Consider the following 12,100-nt stretch of genomic DNA (forward strand, 5'->3'; position numbering starts at 1 on the left):
ATCTCTTTGAGACAGTGATTTCATTTCATTTGGATGTATACCCAGAAGTGAGAATGCTGGATCATATGGTAGTGGGTTTTTTTGTTTTTCTTTTTTTGTGTTTTTTTATTTCTTTGAAGAACTTCCATCATGTTTCCATAGTGGCTGTACTAATTTACACTCCCATCACCATTGCTTAAGTGTCCCCTTTTCTCCACATCTTTACCAACACTTGTTATTTCTTGTCTCTTTGATTATAGCTATTTTCACAGGTATGAGGTGATATTTAATTTTGGCTTTGATTTACATTTCCCTGATAATTAGTGATGTCTAGGTCCGTTTCATGTACCTATTGGCCATTTGTATGTCTTCTTTGGCAGACAAGAAAGTTGTTTGCCCATTTAAAAAAATTGAATTATTACTACTACTATCACTACTACTACTGCTACTACCACTACCAAATTGTATGAGTCCCTTATATTTTTAGATATTTAGATATCAGATACATGATTTGCAAATATTTTATTCCATTCTGCAGGTTGCCTGCCTTTTCATTTTGTTGACTGTTTCTGTGCTGTGCAGAAGATTTGTAGTTTAATTTACCTTTTAATCTCCACAATCATAAGTTATCTTTCAATAAGCATCAGGACTATAGTCTCACAACCCTGACCCTGGAAATATCATTCAGGATTAATTTCCTTCCAAATTAAAACATTCCTAGATGAGCTGCCCAGTGGAAAAAAGTTTCATTCTCTTACAGTCCTTAGCCCCACCCAGCTGATCTTTTGTATACAGAAATGTGAATGAGAACTTCCAATACCAAGTTACTAAAAGCATCTCTGCAGCCTTGCCTATGTCTTCACTTAGCCCATTTTACTTTTCACTGCAGTCTCTCTGAGATGGGGTTAGTGCTGCTGTCATTTTAAGGCAGCAAGATATCGTCAAGAAAAACAACTCTAAAATCCATCCATCCTGTTGAAGTCAATTGCCTAGAAAAGGCATGAATACAGAAAACTTAGAGAGTCAGCTCTGCATGTTTTATCTCTTTTGGATTTCCAAGTGAGAGCAATCACCGGAAGCTCGAAGTTACCACTGATTATAATACAGTGATTTTTTTTTTCTTTCTCCTATGTTTTTTAAAGCTTCAATAGTGTGAACTTTGACTTACATGGTTATTTAAGAATTTTGCAATGTCAACTGTGAAGTTTGAGCTGGATTATCTTTCTCCTGAAGACTTCAGACATGAGCATGCTTCCAACCCAGAATTTACTTTAACCTGTTTCACTGAACTTTCTGATGATTCTCATCAATTGGAACTTCAGCACTCCAATTCTGTCCCCACTGGTAAGCTAAACTTCGGATTGGTATTTTTGTGTATCTTAACATCTGTATTTTCTTTCATGTCAGGTATATAACAAATAAATCTTGATGTCTATCTACTTTGTGGTGGTAAAACTGATGCCAATTTTAGTTTCTTCAGTTTTTCCTCAAAATATATAAATAAATTTCTACAAAAACAACAGAGCATACTCCCAACAGAGTGAAATGCCAGAAAACCAAATTTAAAGAACACAGAAAAGTGTTAATCATGAGGTAGATTTTGTTTTTCTGAACATTCAAGCCTATCAAGTCTTAGTTTTGTTTGGGATGATTGATGAAATCAGGGATTGTATCCATAAACTGCAGAAAAAGTCCTGCCATCTTTCATTCATCTCTTTTATTTCTGTTTTCCTTTTATATAATTATATGAAGGCTAATATGTGCTCTTTACCTTCTCATTAAGAACAAGAGAACATTCCTTTTGCTTATGTTATTTTATGGCCTGATTTATTCTATATGAGCTTCAGAATTCAATGTGAAAATTTTATTTTTTGATATCTGTGGGTGCTACTTACTTATCCAGCATTCAGCAGTTTTCATTTTAGCATTGCAGTTTTGAAGAAACAATGCTATACACTAATAGTCTGCATACATTAAGAAATTCTGTGGGTTTGGTCTACACTGAACAGCTATGAGATATCAATAATGAATTAATTGTGCTTTGTAGAAAAAATATATAATAAATATTGTAAATATTGTTCTAAAGGAAAATTCCCTTATGAGTTAGTTGTTTATCTTTACTCACAAAAAAGACAGTGCATTCAGAAAAGTAAAAGTTAAACAAAGTCTTCATAGCTCTGGATGTCACAGGACATTAATCTTTGTCCAATGAAAAAGAACTTGTAGAAATAACAAATTCCATTTTGCAACCAGAGGATTCTTCTAAGAAAACTTGGCATATTTATTTTGAGATGTTTGAAAAGAAGTTTTATGTCTCCCAACCTATCGTTGATTTGTTGTTCACAGACTCTTGTATTATATGACTTGTTTTATAGTATGGGCAGTTCTTTAATCAGGAGGTACAACAACTTTTTAAATTTTCTTTCATCCATACTATTATTTCTCTTTCTTTAATTGAAAGTCTTACTGAGTGTTGAACGTACAATTTCATAAATGGAAAAATCGGGGTTTTGTTGTGTGTGTGTGTGTGTGTGTGTGTGTTGGTTTTTTGTTTTTTTGGGTTTTTTGTTTTGTTTTGTTTTGTTTTTTACAAATGCACAGTACTGTACAGTAGACTTAGACAGGAAAAAGAGATTTATAAATAAAGTATATAGTAGTGTAATCATGGTTTAAATAACTATGTTCTTTTCACTATTTTTTTTGTCTTCTAGTCATCTCTGTTCCAGTTAGCACATCTATTCCAATAAATCCAATTCCTGTCTTTATAAAGCTGACATTACACATCAATAGCTTAGGTATGAACTCTTCCCCAATGCCTGGAAGACACTTTCACCTCAATATTCTTGGAAGCACCTCAAATTCAACACAAATAAGCTAAACTCCCTGAAAATGCCTCCTCCTTCTTACATTCTTATTTTTGTCAATATCCCCTAAGTCATCTCAGATATTCCTTAGCATTTATAGCAATATAAAGTACATGTTTATTTCTGTGCATATTAGGTTAATATAGGTCTTCTTTACCTCTTTGTCCATCACTATGCCACCAGTACTCAGTAGGGTGCCTGGCAATAAAAGGTTCTTTCTATCTTGACTCATCGATTGCCTGGCTGAGAGACTGAAAGATTGGCCCTCTTCATTTCCCTAGTTCATGCACCTGTATGGTCTTCTACCTGATCTCACCTTCAGATTTTCCAAAACAAGCTTCTTGCCCATTGACAGCCACGCAATCCTTCTTAAGCACAAGTCTGACCTATTCCCACCTTTGTTTGACATTTCTGTTAAGTCTGTGTGACCTTGTTATAAACTTGGTGCCCTAGGATCTAAATCTTCCCCCCCCCCCCAGAACTTTGCCAGTTTCATGTAACCTGCCTATAACCTACAAGAATGATTTACACTTTCCAATTACTGTTCATGTTATTTTTTCAAAATAATTTCTAATAAATATTTCTCCTTCCTCTATTTATTAAGATCTCATTGGGAAATAAAAAATATATGTATATATATACATTATACCATCCTCTTCCCAAATGCCTATGGTTAACTCTTTATATAAAGGCATATTTCCTCTCTCTGACTTCTACAAAAAGTTTGTCCTATATATGAAAACATTCACATTCTAGGTTTTTGTTGTTGTTATAAATACATATGTCCATGGCTCCTCTTCTATTAGATTATGTTTCTTGAAGGTAACTGCCTTTTCACAGTTGTTTTTGCCTGTGCATCATGCACATGTCATAAATATGATTAATTGAGTGACTAAATATTAAAATGTAATTTTTAAATTTATTTCCTGTCATAGGGAGTACTTGTTTAAGACTAGTTATACATGCATTTTATCTGCCAAAATACTATGTAGAAATTACCACATAATTTTTTGCTTGATGATACCATCATACGGGATAGCACCAGTGTGGAATTTGTCCTTCATTTAAAACTTTTATGGAGCATTAAGCAACATAGAATCTACTTTGTATGCTAGATCTTTTCACCCTATATTCAAGAGTCAAGTTGTATTCATTTAAAATATAGTAATTGAAAAAATAATATATATATTAAATATATATATAATATGTATATATATATATTCATTGAATATTTATGATTGAGACTTAGTGCTTGGGATGTCTATCTGAAAATGAAAATGAGGTAACAATAGAAGCAGGGAAAGAGTTCCATCCTTTTAATCCCAGTGGTGTGGCAGTATGTTTTTAACATACATATGCATGTATCCCTAGCATGGGAAAATAAAATATAACAGGTAGAAAGTTGAGCAGATATGTCTAAAAAGAAATATGTTCCATTGTCCACAAGAACAGTATTTATACCTTCCACTTTTATTATAACTTGAAGATAATTCGTACCTACAGAATCTGAATATTCTCACAAGACATCTATGAGGTAGAGTTCATTTATCTTGACTTTATTAAATAAGAGAATTCAAAGGCCAGTAAAGTAATGTAATTGGACCTACATCACACACATATATCTAATATGTGTTTGTGTCAGTGGGGAGGGTGGTGGCAAAGACAGAGGCAAGTTGAGGAGCTCTTAATCTGTCTTCTGCCTTAAACTTAGTGTTCTTTTTTTTCCTCAACACTGTATGGAAATTATGATTAAAAACAGTCCCATAGGAGAAAAATGCTTCTTTATGTTTCTGAAGTGTATTTCATCAGTAGTCAGTAATGAGAATATAAATATCATTCCTGGATTCTGGAACGTGCTTTAAATGACTTTTAAGGTTATGAACATTTCATCATCATGATCATCATTATCACCATTGTGATATTAATGATAGGCACACATATATATCATTTCCTATATATCAAGCAGTGCTGTGAATGTTCTATATACATAAATATACTCACACGTACATATGTATGTTTACATATGTGTATATATATGTATATTTTTATCCTTGTTAAACAGGTAATATAACTTCCATCACAGCACAGTCTAATGTATTTGAGAATGTATGTGATTCACCTTTTATAAAATTTGTTAATTTCATTTAATCTAGAATTTTGTTTATTTATTAGACTCTAGATCCCTTTTACATAGAACATTTCCTAATACCCTGAAAGACCTGCTTTGGAGATTTGGTGTTAAAGAAATGAATTATGTAATGCTAGTGAAGTAATTGGAGAACTCTAATAAAAAGTCAAGTTAAGGTCCCGCTCAGTCGCCAACAAGCAGTGTCACTTGGGCAAGGTTTTAACATCCCTCCTGGGTGATTTTTCTAATCTGTAAAATGTCTAGAATAGATTAGTTGATTTTAAAGGGCACCAACAGCTATAAAAAAGCTTAATGAAAATAATTAGATTTAGAACATTCCCAGTGCACACCATTGAGCTAGATAAAGACCAGAATATAAGGAAGGGTAAAGACAAAGCCTCTGTTTACATATAATTTATAACAATAATAATGAAAATCAACTTATGCGAAGAATTTCATAATCTATGGAGTTCTTTTACATGTGACTTTCACAACCACTCTGTAGATCAAATCCTTTTATTACTCCTATATTTATAAATGAAGAACCTGCATATTAGTGATAGTAAGTGATAGACCAACGTGGACCCAGACTTTCTCCAATTCCAAATGTTATTGCCACTACACTATTACAAGTGCGAGTACCAGCCTTACTACTTACCCTGCTACTGTGACAATAAGGAAGATGACAAAAACAGCATTTACTGTTTTATTGACAATATCAAATACTTGAACCCTAGTCTCATTTTACTCTCCTAATGTTTTGAAGCATGAAGAAGTCAAATATTATTATAATTGTCCATGATATTTCAAATATAGATTTATAGATCACTAATGTACACCCCATCTTGTTATTTTCAATTCAGAATGGTTGAATTGAAATCTTTATAAGAAAAGATATTTATGATAACAATATTCTAGGTAAGGCTATTTGGTTTATAGAAAATGTTAACATGCTGATTTTAAATACTGTGTTAATTTTGAATGTGTCCTGTGTATTGGGTGAATCATTTTCAAGATGGTTTAATAGTATTAATCATCTTTTCCTATCTATATTAGAAAATGTATTGAAATTAAATAGTTCCTAGTAAGCCAACCCTAACTTTTGAGCAGTTACCATTAAATACTAGAAGTTGACCCATGGTTGCTATATTTAAAAATTGCCTTTAAGTTATTTCCATAAATGACTTGTTTCCTTCTTTAAATTCTTATTTAAAAAAATCTCAAATCTTAGCAAGGTGCTGGTGTATTATAGTTTGATTACAATATTTTGAGCCAAGTAAGAACCCTTTCTATTGTCTTTTATTTACAGCTGAAGATTAACCCAGTCAACACAGTTACTTGTAACCAAAAATAAAGATAAGAAGTTGGGTCTCATGATGTTTGGTCCATTGCATTTTACACTAAAATAAATATCTTCCCTCAAAGATTTCTTGGTATCATGTCTGCCTGATACCAGATGAAAATAAAGCTACTCTGCTAAAGTATAACTTAAGTCATAAGACAATTAACTGGTTCCTAAGAATAACAGAATTTAAGGTCTCATATGATATCCAACAAATACCATATTTTTTAAAAGTGTTACACTATCCTCTAGTAGCCAGAGGAATAAATATAAACATTTATAAACATTACATATCCCTGTCAAACCACATGATCACAACACATACACACATTCAGTCACTGCATTCTTTGAGACTCTGATTATATTTATCTTTCTGGTTATGTCTTGGAACCTAAAAATGACTAATCACTCTGCAGAAATTCCAGCTGTGCTGAGGTCAGCATAAAAAAGAAAATCTTCATTATCATGGGTGATTTGGGGCTTTATGAAGTGGGCTTTACACTGGTGGTTTCTTTGTCTCAGGAAATGAAGAGCATAGTTTCTAAGGATATGCAAATAGATCTAAAGAACAGATTCTGTTCTATGACCTTGGGATGGAGGGTAAACATCCAGCTAATTGCAGCCCAGAAGACCATCTCTAACCAGAAAGTAAAAGGCCACTTTGTAAAAGGATTTTTGCTTAGTTAGAAGGAATTAGAGGTCCTAACTTCTTGAGATGCTTTGAACTATAAGCAGTTGCCACATGACTAACAATAGTTATAATGCCACCATGATCAACTATTTATATTTATTAGCTGTCTACTCTGTGCCCAGCGCTCTGCCACTTTCTAAGAAACGTCAAGTATTTGGATGGTCCAATGGCTACTCTAACTGCGCTCTCTAAATCTAGTTAATGAAAAAAACCTATATATGTGATTGACATAGGTAACTATTTCATTCTGTCAGTCGCATTCAGAACAGTAATCAACTGGAGAATCGTGATTTAGCAGGGTAGTTTCCAAAGCCCAATTATAGTCCATGGAGCATTTGCATTAGAATCACCAGTATACTTGTGATACATGGGGCTTCTAGGGTCCCATTCCAGATTCTTTATATGTAAACTCTGTGGATACAATCTAGGAATCCTTGATTTTAGAAATACCTCATTATGTCCATATACACTAACGTTTGAAAATCAGTGCTTTGGTTAAGGGTCGTGATAGGTTGATCAGCAAGGCTCCCTACAATGATCCCTATATTATGGCACTTATTCTAGATAATTTCTGATCATAGTAATCTACAGCCAACTCTAGCTCTTTTGTCGACAGGCTTTTATACTATATTGACATACTTGACAGTTTTCCTATTTTTCTTACATTTGCATATCATCCTCAGATAAATTCAGATCAAACTCTTCCAAGGAGCCTCTTATCCTTTATATAAAACATCAAATTTTCCCTGTATTGGATGCCCAGAGTATCCATTTTTGTGGCATTGATAGCAATGTAAAATGTTTATTTTCTGCATTTAATCTTGCCTTTAAATGTTTTGCTGTAATATATTGGGTGTAGCTTTCAGCTTTCAGTGCAGTTTTATCAAATAGAGAATAAACTCCCACGGGACAAAAGTTATCTTGTACTTCTCTTCAATTCCCTTAAGGAGAGACCAGCAGAGAGCTCTATGAACTGAGGAGCTGAATTGCTTATTTCTAATATGACTTTACAAAGATGGACCAATTGATAGAAACCTTCACTTCCTTTGTGGAATGTTTTAATATAACTGATCTCTTAATGGCTGTGCCTAGGGGCCTTCAACTCATTCTGTCTTAAGAAGAACAATCTAAGTTCATATAATATGCATACTTTGGCTGCCATGGTAAAATGAAATGTTAATGCTAATGTGATGTTGTAAAATGAAATAACCCCAACAACCATCATTTCTTTAAATGCCTGCTGAAAATACTCTACTAGGAATTGAGTACATCTACTATAATTCAAAATGATAAATTAAAAAGTGGCCTTTCTGATAACATACAGGGTGTGCTAATGGAAGTATTGATAAGTGGCCATTGCATATTGCATAATACCTAGCAGAGTTCACTAAACTGGATAAAGGTAGAGACAGACACAAATATATAGATATTTCTCCTTAAAGGTATCCCGGTATCGTGTCTTCCTGATAGCAGATGAAAAAATGTTACTTTGTTTTTTGGAATAGGCCTCAGTACCTTAGGTTATACAGCACTTCATACTGAAAATCAAGGATTGTGGTGAAATTTTTATGATGAGAGTCTCAGGTTGGCATGGTGAAATACAACCATAATCTTTATTCATAAAGCTCTTTCTGGAAGCATTTGACAAAGGGCTTTATAAAATAGTGGGTGGGTTCTTATCTTAAAGTATAAAATCAGGTATGCTACTGATAATTTATAACTAGTTATAGAAAACGTACTTAACTTGCAAGCATTATTCTCTTCAGAAGTACAAAAGATTATAGAGTCTAGAAATCATTGTATCAGCTTGATAAGGTTTTAGGCTAAGTTTTCAGGGGGAAAAAAATCATGGAACATGCTGATTATCAGCATGAAAAGAGAGAAATCGCTGCTGCTGACTCCAGAGACATGTTGCTTCTTCTGAGACTGCAAAGCTTTCACCTCTGCTCTGACCCCAGAGTACACTGAAAATCACTGAGTAAACAGGAAAAAGACACAGCAAAACCCCTCTATCCCAACTCTCTGCTGTGATTGGTTTCTTCCTGAGTCACTGCTGAACTACTCTGGAGTGGAAAGAACTTAACAAGAGACACGCTGGCTAAGAACATGTGGTGGGTGGATCCAGCCAGAGAAAGCCACCCCAGACCTGTTTCCTCAGTTGAAAAGCAGGGGATTTGCGGAGTACGTTCTCTGAACCTCTTTCAAAGATTCTCTGATTTAATTGTATAGACATTTACTTTAAAAAATAATAATAATAAGGCTCTATCGGGAGCATCCAGCAAGTTCTGCAAGTCACCATGATTTCTGATTGTTTTACTGCTTAATGTAAATTTGCACACTGCAGAAACTCATCAATGCCTTCTGATCCCCCAGCTTCCTATGGCTGTGTATGGTCTCACCCATCACTGTCAGGCTTTTTCAAAGCTCATTGTCCTACATGACATGGGGATACATTTCATGTCCTCAAGAATGCTGGAAAAACCATTGCTTGTCCCTTGAGTCAGCTGTGGTGGATCCCATTATTGAGAGTGGTGTTTTGCTTATTTTTAGATGACCAATGCACTACCTACATTTCCCATGTTTGTATCTTATTTTTACATTCTCAAGTTTTAGCTTTCATTTCGCTTGTTCTTTGCTTTTTCCTGGTCTATAATTTGAGTTCTCAAAAGCTAAATATACTTGTTCATGTTCTCTGAAAATTCTATACAGAAAGTTCTTGCTCTAATTTATGAGTAGAAAATATATAAACAACAAATATAATCTTAGATTTAATAGTCTCACATTCTGCTTTTTATAAGTTAATCCAAAAGTCTGTGGCATTTATTTTTATAATTTTTTGAGCTACACATTTTAACTGAACATTGACTGGTTGCTATAGAAGGACTTGTCTACCTAAGAATAGACCCTATAAAATAATCCAATATCTTCACGTGAACTAAAATTGCCATTCTGCATAAACAACAATACAGAGATAATTGCTTAGACCCTATTCAAGCTGGAGTTCAGAGGTTGCTCTGATACTTCTTAGTTGTTTGATTTCTGTCAATCAGATAATTCAGTGAATCTCTATATGTTTCTATTTCTATAAGGGTGTACAAATCTCTACCTCACAGAGTAGTTAAGAATATTAAATGAAACAACAGCAACAACAGCAAAACATTCAGCACAATGCCTGTAACTAATGAGTATCTAGGAAATGCTGTTATTCTAATGATATAGGATAGACATATTATAATGGTATTCCAGAATGTGGTGATTGATCACGTTCTGGGATTACAGTCCATATGAGGCAAATTACGGAATCTACGTAGGACAAGCCGAGCTGCTCAAAGTCAAGTACAGTTATCCACATCCTGGAGCACATGACTATGCAGAGAAAAAGGTCACAAACTTCAGGAGCATTTATTTTATTTGCTAAGTTATCCCATTAAAGTTAAATATTAAAATAAAGGAGGGCTTGGTAGGAAGTAGAATAAAACCTAAATTAATTTTTATAATAAAATGCCAGACTTCAAAGAAAATTCTTGGTAGCCTAGAGATGTGTATGAACATTCACTTTTCTCTAACAAGAGAGACATTTCTAGAGGAAAGTTTGTGAGACACTGGAAAGAGAACAGGTGTTGATTGCATGAGAACCCTGGTTTCAATTGGCTGCTTGGTCAGTGAGGTCCCATGATGCCAGCAGGTGCTCAGTGCATTTTGGTAAGGCCAGTAGTTTGTCCTGGATCCAGTGAGTCCGTGTTAGTTTTAGCACTGACATCCTGAAACAGTGTTGTCTTCTCAGGGTGTCATAGGTTTTTGAAAGTAGTTGGAAATTTTACTTTACTTCATTGAGAGCTGGGAAAGAGAAACTCTTTTGTGTGTGGTGGAAATTAAACTTCTGTATTTTCTTCCCACTCCAGATAAAAGTAGGCTGAGGAAACTCTTCCCTGTATTCATCTTTAAAAGATTATCTAGCCTTTAGAAGTGAGATGCCTTATCTGAACATTGACTAGTACACTAAATAAGGAGGCAAAGATATTAGAGACAATCATGTATTATCTACATTAACCTGACTAAACTCATAGATGGGAAGAGTTAGATTCACAAGCTTCTCTTATATGAGAATGTGAGAGCGAGGCCAAGAAAGCATGATGAGTAGCTTGCCTAATATTACACGGATAATTAGATACAGAAGTCAGTCTGTAATTTTCTCTATCCTGTATTGTCAGGCCCTCGTGTGTCTTCTAACTCTCATGAGGCATCATGATAAAAGATGGCAGGGCTTTGCCATATAGGACACATCTAGCTATGACTCATACATAGATATTAGAGTTTGTGAAAGTTACTTGATATTTCTCTGCCTGTTCTTAGTGGGATATCCACTTTACAGAACTGACTATGGGATTGAGACAATGTATGAAAAAAAAATGCCTTGTGCAGGGACTGGGCTTAGAATACATATTTAATGGATATGAGGTGTCTCCTCAGTTCCCACTCTAGCATTCTGCCTACTGTATTACTCCCTGCCTACTGTATTACTCAAAAATTGCTGGGCCATTCGTATGAGTTGCTCTGAGGACTGGAGGTAATGAATCTGAAAATCAAAGTGTTCTACAAATACATATGTCACTGTGACTTTCCTAATTAATGCTTGCAATCACATGATTTTTAGATCAGACTTTCTTGAAAGTGATTTATGATTAATTTCAAAAGCTAAAGATCCAGGGGTATTGGTCTAACATCTCTGGTAACGTAAGAACCCTGATCTCATCATTTATCAATTTATTTTTCATTAACATTGAAGAAATTATCATTCCCCTCTATCTGTCCTGCTGATGTTTCCCTCCGAATTCTTATCTGACGCCACAGTAGTTAAGTACAATTCAGTGTCTCATAGTTCTTCTTTTCCACTGAATATTTGGCTGTCAGCCAAATTTCAGAATTTAGGCTCTATTTTAAAGGCCATAAGGGAGAAAAGTCTCAAAGCAAAAGCATGTAAAGAAGTGTTGAGTTCTGTAGCAGAGCCAAGAGCGTGGATTTTGGAAATCACCCGATTTCCAAATATGCTACATATTTCATAATTTCTGGTGAAAACACAATAACCACTGAGAGCT

At 34.4% G+C, this 12,100-nt stretch overlaps 1 protein-coding gene across 1 annotated transcript in view; it reads left to right on the forward strand.

Annotated features, from left to right (window-relative positions):
* Nucleotides 1-1,051: 1,051 nt before the first annotated feature.
* The window catches only part of ANO3 (anoctamin 3), a 397,040-nt gene continuing 385,991 nt past the window's right edge, over nt 1,052-12,100 (forward strand). The window contains exon 1 of the mRNA XM_034645910.1: nt 1,052-1,323. Within this exon, the coding sequence (XP_034501801.1) occupies nt 1,170-1,323 (154 nt within the window). The 5' untranslated portion in view covers nt 1,052-1,169. The remainder of the gene's footprint in view (nt 1,324-12,100) is intronic.

Source organism: Ailuropoda melanoleuca, chromosome 16 (assembly GCF_002007445.2).
Source record: "Ailuropoda melanoleuca isolate Jingjing chromosome 16, ASM200744v2, whole genome shotgun sequence".
Classification (NCBI taxonomy): domain Eukaryota; kingdom Metazoa; phylum Chordata; class Mammalia; order Carnivora; family Ursidae; genus Ailuropoda; species Ailuropoda melanoleuca.